The following is a 16,701-nucleotide window of genomic DNA, read 5'->3' on the forward strand; positions in this document are numbered from 1 at the left end:
TTTGCTGCTGAGGGCTCAAGGTTGAGCCTACATAGGGAGGGTGTGAACTGATTGCTTGGGGAGGGCCTCTGCATCACAAAACAGAGTTGTGCATTGGTCACAAATAGGCCTGCAGAGCGCCGATTGGGGGATCCATGATTATACATATGCATTGGAGCAGCTGACCCACAAAATCTAGTTGCTCTGGCATTAAGCAGAAGTTCGGATGGGTGGAATTTACTCCATCTACCTGTCTGCTAGGTGCCCAACATAAAACCAGAATTTTATGGGTGGGCAGGGGACGAGGAAACTGAATTTAGCTTTGTTTTGTACCATTTATTAAAAAGGAAAAAAAAGTCTTGTTATTGTTTTGACATTTTGAATGAAACTTAATCAATCACATAGCAATGGAGGGAACAAATGTTAATATTTCTGGCAAAGACAACCTTTAGCTATTATATGCAGAAAAGACAGAAGTGTTCAATAAATTCACGGTCTATAATTACCTACTCAGGGGAGGGGATATATGATACTAGAGAGCTCTTTAATCTAACAGATAAAGGCATAACAAGATCCAGTGGCTGGAAATTGAACTCAGCAAAGTTCAAACTGGAAATAAGATAAAAAAAAATTAATAGAGGGGATAATCAACATTTGGAACAGACTACCAAGGGAATTGGTAGATTCTGCATCGCTTGGAGTCTTTAAATCAAAATTGGCTGTCCTTCTAAAATATATGATCTAGTTCAACCATAAATTGTTGGACTAGATGCAGGAAGCACTGAACTCCATGGCCTGCTTTATGCATGAGGTCAGACTGGATGATCATAGCAGTCCCTTTTGGCCTTAAAATTTATATATCTGTGAATCTGTAAACATGTGTCCCCGGTCATGTTACTTTCTGTAGGTGCCCATCCTATGCTCTGGGTTCTCATCCCACTATATAAATTACAGTATGAGGACTGGTCATCTCATCATAAATAAAATACCCACCAATTAATAAGGATAATAAAATAAACTCAAGCCGTCCTTTGCTCCCCCAAAAGCCATTGAAATCAGAAATTTTGTTTGCTTAAAGATGATAGTGTCATGCCCACATTCTTGAAATGCGTTCATTCAGGCCCCATTCTTGCAACTAGCATATGCTTAACTTTAAGCACATGAGTAATCCCATGCCTGTTTAACGAAGCAGTTAAACATATGCTTAAGTTTCATTGACTTCAGTGGGATTACTCATGTTGCTTAAAACTAAGCATGTGTTTAAGAGATAAAGAGTGCATGACATAGCCACTGTAGCTAGTTGTTATAAAGGGGTTATTTAACTTCAGTGAGATGGGCAAGAGACTGTGCCATATATCAAAAGTAGCCTTATAACAAAGAGTTTTACAGTGTAGGTGCACTGCATTATTAAATAGAAGAATCATTTTTGAGAAATACATGACTGTTCCTGGGCATGTTTAAAATATTTAGCAAGTTTTAGACTATAAAAATGTTCGGAGTGGATCTTCAAAGACTTTTTGACATTGTTCTGTACTTAAAAGTGAGCATCTACACTGCTCAGGGCAACTTCTAGGCAAGATAACCATGAAGTGATAATATGGAAATGAACATTTTATTTTATTTTTTAAAAAAGATGCATCTAGGGAGAGCCTTTGAGGGTTGTGAAAGTATTAAAAAAAAAAGAAAAGAAAAAGAAAAAGCTGTCAGAGGCCTGGTAGCCAGGTAGCCTGCAGTCAGTTTTGCCATTGTGTAGGGGTCTCCTGAACAGAAGAGTTTAGGGGCATAAAAGCTAAATAAAACAAAAAGAGAGAATACTGATTCTGTTATGACCGATATCTCATAAATCTTGTCTCAGCAATAAACACTAATTTGCTCTGTTTGAAAGAAAACTAAAAAAGGAGCTGGGGAGAAGGAACTTTCCTCACTTGAATTTCACAGAGGTGAAGTTTTGGAGAACAAAACAAAACATCTGAGCTTCATATAACATGTAGTAGCAAGCTTCTAGCCAGCTGCCATTTTGAGGCTAATTTTTTTAATCAGCCATTTCAGTTTTAAATTAGCCTTGATCCTCAGCCTGCCCAGGAATTCCTTTTCTTACATATGTGCCTTTTCTGAAGTAAACTTTTTTTTTAACCTATAGCTGAGGTTTTTTTGGTTTTGTTTGGATTTTGTCAGTTCTTGTACTAGATGAGCAAGCTTTTAAGAGCACATACACACACGTGTGTGTGCATGCATGCGCGTGCACAAAATTAAAAATAGAATAAAATATAATGCACCGTGTGACTTTTAAAAATGAAAGAATTGAACAGCTGTGGGTAATCAATTGATTAATTAGAGTGGATAAAGTGGAGGTGAAGGGTGCAGAGCACTCTTTCGTTGGAAGATACATGACCTTGTAAGATACTGCACTTCATTTGCTATTAGATCGCACTTGAGAAAGGGCTTTATTAAAACCATTCTAGGGTGAGCTGAGGTAAAACATATTGTTAAAAAAAGCTTTTGACAGAATATGTTATAGACTTCAGTGTGCTTCAGTGATTTCTGTCACTTTTTATACTACATATGTTGCTGTTCAAGAAAAGTTAAAAGTCTAGACATTTTCATCATATTTCTATAAGAAACAGAAATTTAAATAGTTGAAGTAATAATGGGAGCATTTAATGTTGCTTCGACTTCAGAGTTGACATAAAACCCTATAACTGCCTCATCACTAAGTAGATTTTAAAAGATACTGTATCTGCTCCATTTGGTGTGTGCATGCAGCTCTTATTAATGTCAATAGGAGTCATGTATGCATGTTAGAAGGAGAATATAGCCCCCGCACTTTTATTTACAATAGCTATTGTTACAGATTAATCACAAAAGTTTAGCGTATTACTCTTAATTATCTTCCCTCCGAGCCCAAAATAAGAACTTGTGGGAAAAGATCATGTCAATCAAACAAAAGTGCATTCCACGCCAGGTTTGTTTTTTGTAAAAGGCCTGATTCTACCACCTTGACTCACATGAATAGGCTATTAAAATCAGTAGCAGTGCTTGTGGTGTAAGGAACCACTCCCCCCAAAATATTCTACTGAATATTAAAAATAGGCCTTGTTAGGTGAGTCAAGGTGGTAGAATCAGATATAATTTTCTCTATTCTCCCTTTCTGTAGGCACTCAGATGCGGTGATGATAAGGCCAGATAGCTAGATAGATATCCCCCAACTTTCCTCTGTCTAAGGTTTCCTTGTCAGGAGCCATTTCTGGAAGCTTAGAACACTGGAATACAGTCAGTGGCAGTTATTCTTCTCATAGAATCATAGAACATCAGGGTTGGAAAGGACCTCAGGAGGTCATCTAGTCCAACTTCCTGCTCAAAGCAGGACCAATCCCCAGACATTTTTGCCCCAGATCCCTAAATGGCCCCCCTCAAGAATTGAACTCACAACCCTGGGTTTAGCAGGTCAATGCTCAAATCACTGAGCTATCCCTTCCCTTCCCTTCCCTTTTTTTTGTTTTTTCTCCCCCTCCTTTTTGGTGTGTTTTGGCTTAAGTTTTCTTGGTCCCTCGGCATGTCTAAACTGCTGTTAAACACCTGCAGCTGGCCTGTGTCTGTTAACTAAGGCTCGCTGGGTTTGGGCTGCGGGGCTATAAAATTGCAGTGTAGATGTTCAGGCTCGGACTGGAGCCCAGGCTCTGGGAGCACATGATAGGGGAAGGTCCCAGAGCCTTGGTTCCAACCCGAGCCCGAATGTCCACACTACAATTTTATAGCCCCGCAGCCAGAGTCAGCTGACACAGGCCATCCACGAGTGCTTTATTGCAGTGTAGACATACCCTGTGAGTCACTTAGCTTTAAAAAGGCAGTTTTGATAGTACAGTTAATTCACCTATAAACACTTCTGTTTTCAAGCATAATGGTTGAGCAAAAGGCTTCTGCATAACCTAATACCTACAACTGGAAGCGGGTTGTAAAATTTAGATCCAGAGTCAAACTCTTGCAATTGTTGCGAGCTGGGATTTGGTTCAGTTCATCATGCATAGGGAAAGACAGGAAGCTCAGTCCTGGCTCTGAAGTTCAAAACATGTATTGCATTTGGGGTCAAGGATCTGATTTAGGTCCATCGCTACGCAGAATATATTACGTCATAGCAAGAAATCCAAGAATTCAATTTTAGTTTTTCCATAAAAGGTAGCTACTTTCAAAGAGACACTTTAAAAAAAAAGTCCTGAAGTGTGATTTTCAAGCTGACGTGTGTTTATGCATTTATAGGTGTTAGACTGCTGCGGGAGCACTAAAGGGGAAAATACCACATTTTTTAAGATAGTAAAAAGTTTATATTGTGTCCAAGATTGGAATATTTTAGCTAGTAAAATTATGACTGTAGTGCAGGCTTGTCCACACCTGTCTTTTATGTAAACTGAATCAGGGTTAAAGGAATGTTTCCCACCTTATACAGTTGTTCAAAGGAGGCTAGAAAGGCAAATAGAAAGCCATGTTTTTGGCTCTGGTTACTATTTCTGCGATGGAGGGCAGGCTCAGGCTCAGAAATTCTTGGGATCCAGTTCAAGCACTGCCCGACATTTGTTACTGTTAATTGCAACTGTGCTGTCAGCTTTGATTACCGGATATTTCACTTGAGTGGCTTCTTGGTGTTTTGGCAAAGAGAATGTCAAAGTGGTTTATACAGGGATACGTTTTCCAAGCTCCTGTTGACTTTAATGGGACTTGTGCAGATAAATACCCACATACTGCTTTAAAAATTTAGGGGACAGCATGATTGAAGCATGTTTAAATGAATACAGCAAAGATCTGGGGTGACTGCTGAGTAAAGTGTATAAAAATATAAAATTAAAGACTGAACGTGATACCACAGCCTATTTAGGTACCATAAAACAGATCTATCTACTACATCACATTTTCTTTTGACTTTATACATAGCATTAAATCCCTTGAAACAAGTATTTTTACATGGAATAAATGTGTTATTCCCTATATTCCAAAAATATGCCTATATAAGGTTTTGTATGATATAATATATAAAGATATACTACACATAATGCAAGTATGTGTCATGTATGCGAATAAACATGTTGGATGAGTAAATACGCTGGGCAACATTTTATATCAATAAATTGCAATTAAATCCCCCTTTCAGAAATTCCAAGGACTAAATCTGTTAACAAAATAAAGTACATGCCAATGGTATTTAAATATTCTCCATTGTATTATTTTTTGAGTGTTCTCTCTCTTTTTATTTTTTAGGTAAAGATGAGCCTTCAAGCTATATTTGCACAACATGCAAGCAGCCTTTTAATAGCGCTTGGTTCTTGCTTCAGCATGCCCAGAACACACATGGATTCCGCATCTACCTGGAAACCAGCCCTTCAAACAGTTCCCTTACTCCACGCATCACCATCCCTCCTCCTCTGGGACCAGAGACTGTTGCACAGTCCCCGCTGATGAATTTTCTTGGAGACAACAACCCTTTTAGTCTTTTGCGGATGACGGGCCCCATCCTACGTGATCACCCTGGATTTGGTGAGGGTCGGCTCCCCAACACACCTCCACTGTTCAGCCCACCGCCTCGTCATCATCTGGATCCACATCGCCTTAGTGCCGAAGAAATGGGGTTAGTTGCCCAGCATCCCAGTGCCTTTGACAGAGTTATGCGTTTAAACCCCATGGCAATTGAGTCCCCAGCGATGGATTTCTCCAGAAGGCTTCGAGAACTGGCAGGAAACAATTCTACCCCTCCTCCAGTCTCACCGAATCGCACCAACCCTATGCATCGCTTGTTGAATCCTTTCCAGCCTAGCCCTAAATCACCCTTTTTGAGCACCCCGCCATTGCCACCAATGCCCCCAAGCAGCACTACGCCGCCGCAGCCTCAGGCGAAGAGTAAGTCCTGTGAATTCTGTGGGAAAACATTCAAGTTCCAGAGTAATCTTATCGTGCACCGACGCAGTCATACAGGAGAAAAGCCCTACAAATGTCAACTCTGTGATCATGCTTGCTCCCAGGCCAGCAAGCTAAAACGTCATATGAAAACACATATGCACAAAGCTGGCTCCATGACAGGCAGGTCAGATGATGGACTCTCCACCACAAGTTCTCCTGAGCCAGGCACAAGTGAGCTCACTGGAGAGGGACTAAAATCCAGTGAGACAGATTTCAGGAATGAGAGTGATCCCTCCCTGGGCCATGACAATGAAGAAGAGGAAGAAGAAGAGGAGGAGGAAGAGGAGCTAGAAAATGAGAGCAGGCCAGAGTCAAGCTTCAGCATGGACTCAGAGCTAAGTCGTAATCGAGAGAACGGTTCCAAATCGCTACCAGATGAAAAATCCCTTGTCCTTGGAAAAGTTATAGAGAATGTAAGTCTCGGTGCCATCCAGCAATACAGTGACATGCTAGTTGAAAAACAGAAGAGGAGTAGCTTCATGAAAAGGTCTTCTGATCAGCGAGACCTGTGTCCTCGAGACCTCTGTCAGAGAGACACAGGCGACGAAGACTCAGTGGCAGGAGAACTTGACCGCACTGAGGAAGGGACAGTCAATGGAAGAAACTTTGGCCCAGGCGAGCCCTTCCCAGGCTTGTTCCCTCGCAAGCCAACACCTATCACGAGCCCCAGTTTAAACAACTCTTCTAAAAGAATAAAAATAGAGAAAGATTTGGACTTACCACCAGCAACAATAATACCTTCTGAAAATGTTTACTCCCAGTGGCTGGTAGGGTATGCAGCATCAAGGCACTTCATGAAGGATCCGTTTCTAGGATTCACAGACTCCCGACAATCCCCCTTTGCAACTTCTTCTGAGCATTCTTCAGAGAACGGAAGCCTGCGTTTCTCCACTCCACCAGGTGACATGCTGGATGGGGGTCTCTCAGGGCGCAGTGGGACAGCGAGCGGAGGCAGCACTCCCCACATCAGTGGACCTGGTCCCGGTCGACCCAGTTCAAAGGAAGGGCGGAGGAGCGATACATGCGAGTACTGTGGCAAGGTCTTTAAGAACTGCAGCAACTTAACGGTGCACCGCCGGAGCCACACTGGAGAGCGGCCTTACAAATGCGAGCTCTGCAACTATGCATGTGCCCAGAGCAGTAAGCTGACACGTCATATGAAAACGCATGGCCAGATAGGGAAGGAGGTCTACCGCTGCGACATTTGCCAGATGCCCTTCAGTGTTTACAGCACCCTGGAGAAACACATGAAAAAGTGGCATGGAGAACATTTGCTGACAAATGACGTCAAAATTGAGCAGGCAGAAAGAAGCTAAGACCCCCCACTGGGTTAAATCAGGGGTCTAGGTAACATTTAATTTGTACAGTTTAACTATTGCCAACTGAGAAAAGCTGACCTAACTTGCCTCCGTAAACATAACTTAGCATAACTATAGTAGGTGCCAGACCTTGGCACTTAAATATAACCTGTGTCTACAAAGTTCTATTAAACCTGAGGGTTGATTAAGGCAGTAAAATTGTGGAGCCTTTTAACTGTGCAATAATTTCTGTATTTATTGGGTTTTTGTAATTTTTTGGCATGTGCAGGTACTTTTTTTTTATTCTTTCTGTTTAAATTTCTTTTAAAATTTTGTTGGGTATCCCTTTTTAATTTTACCCAGTAGTAGCCTGAGATTACTTGCATTGTAGGGGGAGAGGCATATCTTTTTAAATTATAATTTTGGGGCCGCTGCTTTGTTGAAATTTAAGCTAAGCATGTGTAATTTCTTGTGAAGAAGCCAACATTTTAACTGAATTCTTCTTCTTCTTCTTCTTCTTCTTCCTTTTTTATAAAATAACCTTGGAGATTAGGGAAAATAAAATTGTACAGCGGATAACAATCTTTAAAATTAGCACTTTCTTTTGGAATTGGATTTGATATGTAGCACTGACAATGTCGCTAAAGATAGAGGCCTTTTCTGTGTAGACTTCAACATTAAAGTTATGTCAACTAAAAAGACATGGGTGCAGGTATTTTCTGAAGGCAGCTACATTGAACAAAGCAATAGCATTCTTAATTGTGGATTATTATCAGATAGTTTCTTAGCGTTATTAATGATATGTACTGAGATGCCGCCATTTTGTCACTTGTTCCAGGTTCAGTAATTAAAATAACCGAAAGAATCCTCACAGTTGTCATAAAAGCTCTTTTAAGGTATTGTAGCATCCTTCTCCACCCTTGGATGAATGAAATGCCATTCTTTTAGTTTACCACACACACACACACACACAAATCTAAACAAGTTTGGGATATATGTAGAGACCACCAACTCAGCTCAGAAGTATACTGCAACTAGAATCGCTATAATTAAGGCAATTGTAACTAGGGCTGATTGGTAATTTCTCAATCCGATAGAATAGAATTTATAAAGTATTTGGATGGCGAGTAGAAAATATCAGGATTATCTCATATAATGCACAACAATGTTATTGTGAGGAAGGGGAAAAATTAATCATTCTACGTGTAATGGGCTGATTCTGCTCCCACTGAAGTCAATGAGAGTTTTCCCGTTGACTTAATTGGGAGCAGGAGCAGGCCCTATATGAGCAAAGCATTGTAGGAAAAAAATGCAGCTGCTTTGTTTTCCAGTTGTTTTATTTTTTAGCATATTAGGACTAATAATAATGAAGAGTGGACAATTAAGGTTAGACATTTTCATTACGTTGACCCGCACTTTAAAACTTTTGTTTGTGTTTAAGAGAAAATGGCTTCTGAACAAGAAATTACAGCATATTCTTCTCCTTGGCCCAAAGGTGGGTTAAACTGTAAGGGAACAGCTGAGATTAAGTGTCAGTGTTGCTAAGCATGGCATTCACAATACTGGCACTATAAAGAAAAATAAAATAAAAATAATTTATTGGACAGTTTTTCTACTGCCATTCAATTTGACGTGAGTGCCTTGAAAACTGATCTTCCTATCTGAGTCTCTTGAGACAAATGCAAAACGTTTTTGTGAAATGAAAAGACTTTTAAAAAAGTAAAACAAGAAAAGTACATTCTTTAAGGGGAAAAAAAAGAGCCACATTTACTTTAAAAAAATTACTGGTTGAAGATAGTGGACATGAAAATGCCATAAGACCCAATCAAATGAAGATGCATACCCAGCACAACTTCGGACATCCATTAGCTGAATTATTCTCAGCCTTTTTTTTTTTTCAGGACAACGCTGCTTAGGAAATGGAATGGAAATGATTTACTGCTGAATTAAAACTCATATGACACAAATTACGAGTTATCATTGAATGAGAAAAAAACAATTCAGGAACAATGGCGAATTTTTTTTAAAAGTTAAATTTAGTGCACTCTGTCTTAAAATACGTTTACAGTATTGAATACATACAAGGGTAAAAAAAATTGTGTGTATGTGTGTTTGAGCAATCTTTTTTTTTTCAAAGTTTGCTTAATAGGTTATTAAAAAAATGCCATGATGGCCATGTGTATATTGTTTTCTTTTGGTGACGGGGTTTTAGTATATATTATATATATTAAAATTTCTTGATTACTGTAAAAGTGGACCAGTATTTGTAATAATGGAGAATGCTTGGGCATTTTACAAAACCAGAAAGAAAAAACAAAAAAACAAAAAACCAGAAAAAAAAATCTTTTCTTTTTTTCCTTGAAAATGTTGCAGTAAAATTTAAATGGTGGGTCTATAAATTTGTTCTTGTCACTGTAACTGTAAAGTCTTGAGTTTTAGTAAATTTTTTTCTGCTTTGGGTGTTGAATTTTTATTTCAAAAAATGTATAGAAACTTGTATTTGGGGATTAAAAGGTGATTGCTACACCATGTAGAAAAAGTATGTAGAAAAAAGTGCTTAATATTGTTATTGCTTTGCAGAAAAAAATCACGTTTCTGACCTATACCTATTTTTCTCTTCCCCCTCCCCTCCCGTCTGGAATGGATATTGATATTGGTTGATTCATATGATGTAGGCACTCGCTGTATTTTTACTGAAGCTTGTAATTTTTTAACTGTACGCTTGTCCTTTTAAAGGGATTTAATGTACCTTTTTGTTAGTGAATTTGGAAATAAAAATAAAAACAAACAAACAGGCTGCCAATAATATATTTTTTTAATTTGGCAGGATAAAATATTGCAAAAAAAAAAAATTTGTATGTTAAGTCCTTATTGTACAGGAAAAAAAGTGGGGGGGGGAGGGGTTGTTAGACGACCTTTAAGTAAAAGAAACAAAACAAAATAACTAAGTGCTTTTTTTTTTTCATTTTATTTTATTTTATTTTGTTCACAAATGATTTTAGTTGTATATATTTTTTTTTTGTCAGAAATGGCCTACAAAAAAAAAAAAGTACTGTTCCCACAGGGCTCTAATATCTTCAAAGTTGCCTGGACCCCTTGCATCAAGGTTTTACCAGGTATGGGTGAACCAGGCTGGAGGATTATTGCCTATTCATGTTAAGGGAAATTCAGTTTTTGTAAAGATGTTTGAAGTAACATTCCACGGATTCCTCTTCTAAAGAGAAAGAGAGGAGATCCCCCCCCTTGCAAATGATTAGCTGTTTATAGCATCTTCTCTACCACCACTGCCTCCCACTCACTCCCCTAAATTCCTGCCCTCCAGAATAATGTAAATTTACTCTTTAAAAGCGAGAGCTGTTGCATCTGCTTTGACACAGGTAAAGTGACCTGCAATTGGTACAATTGTAATTTGGATTGAAGTAAAATTGGTCCAGGCACAGCCCTCGTTTTCCCTGTCAGAACAGGACCTATTCCATGTACAGGTCTTGCCAGTCCATGTTATTATCTGCTTTGCTGCTGTACTCCTAATTGTACATTCCATAAATTTCTGAATGTTTGAGGGACTGGGATGAAATTCTGTGCCTTTTGATTTCTCTTTTCTATTCTCTCTCTCTCTCTCTTTTCTTTCGGTCGGGATGAGGACAAGTAGCAGAAGTGGCAATGACAGTCTATTGAATATTTTAAGGTGGGAGAGAAGGAGGAAATTGCATTGTTTCAGAAAAAGGTGGTAAAAAACACCATGGCAAATTCTTCCTTCACATCTGTGCAATGCAGTTGAAGCCATTGGGATGGCATGGTTGTAACTCAGAGCAGAATTTGACCCAGCTATCTTGCAGATGCTGCCTTCTTGCTTGACTACACCCTATCCTAAGATTTACCTATTGGGTGAAGTTTTGATTTCAGTTATGCTGGTGTAAATCAGGATTAATTCATAAGATTTACTCCTGATTTATACCAGTGTAACTGAGATCGGAATCTGGCCCTTTAAAGGTGTATACTAATCTTTGTTACACTGGTGTAAATCTGGAATAACCTCATGGAATTCAGTGGAGTACCCCTGAATATACACCAGTCTAATGAAAATGAGCATTGAATCCTAGGTTTCCAGTCTAAGACCAGTTCCTTGAAAGAAAGAAAAAATCAACTTTCATTTTAAAGCAAATTGCTTGGGAGCACCACTAGTCCTATTGTTTCTTACTAAGATAGTTAAACCAGCAGTTGTCTAATCGTGTGACTTAAATCATTCATAAACCAACAGTAAGTCACCCAAAAAGCACAAGGAATGTGTTTCTACAGACTGTAGTAACAATGGAGACCCTCTTTTTCCTGTTTAGGAGAATCATACTTTACTAGGCCATAAGCACAATATTACATAGACATACAGTAGCTATTATGCTGCCATATTTATATTCACAGTTCAGTTTAACATTTTATTAAATTGAAATTTATTACTTCCAGTGCCCACTTCTGTTTCCATTGAAGTCAATCGCAAAACTTCAGCTGACTTCTATGGGAGCAGGAGTGGGTCCGTAATCTCGTTTTTGGGAAGGAAAATATCTATATGAATAAAAGGGGTAAAAAATCAGCATTTCATCCCAGTCCTGAGTACAAGACAGTCCAAGGTTTTGTTTATCACAAGCAAACTCATTTTTATGGTGCTCTTTGTATTTTAGAACTGCAAAGCAAAGTAATGTTGATTTAAGTTGTTTGCATTTGTACCGGCAAGGCAAAATATTTTTATTACCTTTTTCTATTACTTATTGTATGAGCTTTTGTTGTTTACTTGGAGGTTTTGTCTTTTACTACAAGTTTGGAACTATTTATTATTGCTTGGTATTTGTGCTCTGTTTAAAAAACAAGAGCACTTTTTTTTTATTATGGATAAAATGTTGAGATGGCTGGAGGTCATTTCAATATGGCTTAGTGAAATATTTATTGTTCCTTTTATTCTCTGTACAAGATTTTTGGCCTCTTTTTTCCCTTATTGTCACCAATGTTGAGTTCAGCATGTGTCTACCATTTCATTTGTACGCTCGTTCAAAACAACGTTTGTTCCAGTTTCAAGTTATAAAAATAAATTGGACTTTTGACTTGATCTCCAAATCTTGTCTTTCCTGTTTATTTTAAATTTGGGAGGACCTGAAAAACTGAGGATCATTAGACTTACGGAATATCTTTGTATCAGTTCAGTTAGGTATCGATTCAGGAAAGCATCCCTATTCAGGAAGGGCCCTTGAGCACTTGTTTAACTTTAAGCATGTGCTTAAATCCCACTAAAGCCAATGAGACTTAAGTGTATACTTCAAGTAAGGCACGTGCTTAAGGGCTTTCCTGAATTGGAGCCTTAAGCAATGCAACCTGAAGCACATTTGAAACACTTAAAATGTCCCGGAACAAGTAGCTTTAAGTACTAGAAGGTAAGCGTGATTGTTTCTGGTTTTTCTGAGCTGAACTTTGCTCTCAAGCCCCCACCGAGCAAAGTACTTAAGGATATACTTCACTTTCAGCATGTGAGCAGTCCCAGCGGTTTAAGTTTGTTAGGGGCTTTTCTGGATCAGGGCCTCTGTTCTCTAATGTAAATATGGAGTAACGCCATTCATTGACTTAACTGAGAGCAGAATTTGGCCCACGCAGTATGGGCTTCCAAGCAATATTTTACATACACCAAAATTTACCTTTAGATACACATTTGCCCTTCTGACTGAGTGCAGGGGGAGTTATGTATATGCATCTAAAGGCAGAATTAGGCTCAATTTGGAGAGTATTGTAAAGATGGAGACAATTATAGCTCAGCAGAATCTACCACCCTCTTCTTCCCTATCAAGCCAACACTTTTAACAACTGTAAGAAAACCTTGACTGGGATAATTGTATACAAAACTGCTGTTAGACAATTCAAGATTTATTTGTGAAGCTTTGATGGCCAGATTCTTAACTTACTTAGGTCCTGATATAGCAAAATATGTTAGTAGGTGCCATATTTCTAAGCTTGTGAGTAATCTTGTCTTCAGTAGGACTACTCATGCTTAAATTATGCTTTGGTCAAACACAGGTTACTGGGCTCAATACAGGTGTAACTGGGTGAAATTTAAAGGCCTGTAATATACAGGAGGATAGATGATCAGATGGTCCCTCGTGCCCTTAATATCTGTGAATCTTAAAGTTACGTGTGTGCTTATGTGCTTTGCTGAATAGGGGCTAGACTGATGTAATAGTTAAACTATTCTAACAGTTATGGTAGTGTGAGATGAGAATCAGGCTCGTCAACAATTAAGTTGGATTAAAGTTCATGCTCTTATAATTTCCAAAATGCCAAGTAAGGTACATCTTAAAGGCACTCTGCAACAGAAGAATTCATTTAAAGGACACTATATTTTATTTTTAAGTTTCATATATTTTTCATTTCAGTGTGCATTTTCCCTAAACAGTAAGGCCTGATTCTGATCTCACGTACTACTGTTTTATACCACTTTGTAGCTTCACTGACTTAAACAGAGCAACTCCTCAGATTCGCTGGTGTGAATGAAAGATCAGAATTAGGCCCGTTTGTTAGACTATTAATGAAAAACGCAACAACAAATACTAGCAAAGCAAACGTGTTCACAAATTCAAATGAATATTTGTGGACTGTTTTTGCAGTATTTGCCAAGCTTTGATCGTATTCTGATTTTTCTTGTGCATGGGTATAAATCAGGAAGTACTCTGTTGAAATCAGTGGAGTTACACCAGTTTAGTACAACTGTTGTGAAATCAGAATCAGGTCTCAGTAATCAAGATCTGATATGCAATGAACTGAAAAGTATTTTAAACTTAAAAACAAAATTCTTTTAACTCAATTTTTCTTTTCAGAATCCCTTTAAATTACCTTTTCCTTAACATTATTGTAATAAAGGAACATGAGGTTAGAAAGCCAATTTAATTTTGAAGGGCCTGATTCTTACTTATATTAATTTGAGACCAATGTAGCTTTATGGATTTACATAAATACATGTGAGATCAGAATCTGAGCCAGTGAGTTTACTGGCAGGAAATTTACATAAATTTTAGGGCCATATTGCAGAATATTAGCAGAAAATATAATAACTAATATTCACACCATACAGTGGATTCTAAGGGTTGCATTGAATTCTAAGGCCAGTCAGGGAACAGAAATGTACATGTGATCTATGTGTCCAGTCAAAATAGCTTGAAGATTGAACACTTGCAATGAGAGATTTGTGAACAGACCAAGAATTTGTTGCAGAAATGATTCAGGAAATAATTCTGAATAACAGATACATTTAAGAAAATTTGATCAATTTGTAAAACAAAAAAAGAGGCAATATTTGTCTAGTGGTTGATTTGCTATGAATTATTCTCCCAGCTCAGCTAAACACTGACCTTTAGTTATTCAATGACAACATGCATTCCATTTTCTGTCAGATGACAAACTATTCTTTCCTAGAAAGGAACACACATGTTAGAGATGGACAAGACCCATTCATTCATATCGTCCATCCCTTACCAAATGCAAGATTGTTCCCTACAGTACATTCCCTAAATGTTACTATAGGCAGAATAGGATAAAACATCATTTCATATTTTAATTCTAAAACTATATGATTGTTTAAAAAGAAGTGTGAACCTATTCTGTCCCTGTCACTCTTCTTGTAGGTTTTATCATGACAAGTTACAATATGGGCCTACTCTGTTGGTCAAAGTAATGCACATTTTTAAGTGCGTAGATGGATCAGTGCTTTGGGATGAAAACTATTTCAGGAAAATACAGTTTTAATTATACTTTCCAATCAATCGTTGGTCACGGGGCAAGTATGCTACATAGAGACGAAATACTCAGTACAGATTTCCTTTTTTCACACATCTTCATGTGTTTGGATTTAGATGGCTGTGTGTGTGTGTGTGTGTGTGTGTGTGCGCGCGCCTCTACATGCTTAAGACTATCTCCTGCAGCAAGTTCAGACCATTTAGATATTTTCATGTGGAGCTGGCAAGCTACAGCACTGATTAAGGTTGAAGTCACTGGTATGTCAGAGCACATCAAAGCTAATGAAAATGAGAAGGAAAGCAATCAGTGTAGTGATACATATATCTACACAGAGTGGCGATCAATTAAAATAACTTCAAAAATATATACAGTGCTCTTTAAAAAAAAAAGGTTTGACCATTGAGAATTATTGTTTTTCAGTTTAGCCTGTGCTGTACTGTGTGTGTAGGGTGGTGGTGTTTGTGTTTGCTTGTATAATATATGAAATCAGATTCAGCTCTCTGGTACACGGGTGAAAATCTAAAATACTGAGTTCACTTGAGTTACTCCTGATTTACAGTTGTGTAACAGATCAGATTCTAGTCCACACATTGTGGCCCTGCTTCATTCCTGTGTTACCCAATTTCATGCTGCTGTAACTCCACTGAAATTGATTATAACTGAATAATGCAGTGGTGAATCTCCTATGTATGTATTTGAAACCCCATATAGAAACCTCAGTTTGCACAACGATTGTAAGGATGTAAATCCATCCCTACTGAACTGTCCTGTGGACGCCATCAACATCCATCAGCTATTGATTTCTACTGGCAGAAACAGTAGCCCCAGCAAGAAGAAGTTAGGAAACAGTAGACTAATAGACCCGTTTCGTAGCTCCAAAACCTAGTTACCAGCTGGAAACAGGATCCAGCTGAACATTGTCAATTGGGATTCCCACTAGGGTGCAGGTATAAGACACAGTGGTGGTGTAAGCAAAACATTCCTTCCTGCAAAACGTACATGTCAAGCTCACAATGGGGAAGCTCTTCCATGAGACAGTTACTTGCTGGTTATAACGTCTTTTGTTTACTCTTGGATTTTGCACAACTCACTCATCATCTGGCCAGCACATAAACTTAAATTAACACACAAATTCAGCCCCATAAAAAGAAGTGGAAGTAGAGATTTCTGAACACCTCTGATCTGATATTCAGGGGCAGCTGTAAAACACATAGCAATGCTGCCCTTCTGTTCTTTTCTTAAAGACATAATTCTATAAATAGTTTTTGCCTAATATGCATGTAATTAAAATACATAATTAAGTGGCTATAACTATTTCATTCCTTTGGGGGGAAAGGAAGGGGGGAGTTTATATTTCTCTTTCACTACTTCTTTTCTTGTTGATGTGAAAAGTGTATGTAAATTGCCCTCTTCTCCATACCTTTTATTGAATCTAGAAACTCATAGTTCCCCTGCTGTGTGATGCAGAGGAACAACTTACAAGTAGGTGGGAGCACAAAAGCCACAGTGGGGTGGGTTATCTACTGTGGAAACCATAGAGCACAAACTCCATTTAGTGAAGCATTTCTGGAGTGAGGCAGAGGGTCCAAGGGAGCAAACTCTTTATATGACGCCTCCCATTGTGAACTAAGGGCAATCCCACCAGCACAGCCAGAGGAAGACGATATTGATATCAGTGGCAGTTTTGCCTGTGTGAGGATGTCTGTGGTTGGCAGAA

General features: G+C 38.4%; 1 protein-coding gene across 10 annotated transcripts in view; it reads left to right on the plus strand.

Annotated features, from left to right (window-relative positions):
- BCL11B (BAF chromatin remodeling complex subunit BCL11B) overlaps window positions 1-10,165 on the plus strand; it is a 99,856-nt gene extending 89,691 nt beyond the window's left edge. For 9 of the 10 annotated variants that reach the window (XM_039537114.1, XM_039537116.1, XM_039537119.1 and 6 more), the window contains one exon: window positions 5,227-10,165. In XM_039537114.1, the coding sequence (XP_039393048.1) occupies window positions 5,227-7,238 (2,012 nt within the window). In that variant the 3' untranslated portion in view covers window positions 7,239-10,165. The remainder of the gene's footprint in view (window positions 1-5,226) is intronic. The other variant, XM_039537115.1, reaches the window with a different exon arrangement.
- The last annotated feature ends 6,536 nt before the right edge of the window (window positions 10,166-16,701 follow it).

The sequence above is a fragment of the Mauremys reevesii genome, linkage group 4 (assembly GCF_016161935.1).
Source record: "Mauremys reevesii isolate NIE-2019 linkage group 4, ASM1616193v1, whole genome shotgun sequence".
Lineage (NCBI taxonomy): Eukaryota > Metazoa > Chordata > Testudines > Geoemydidae > Mauremys > Mauremys reevesii.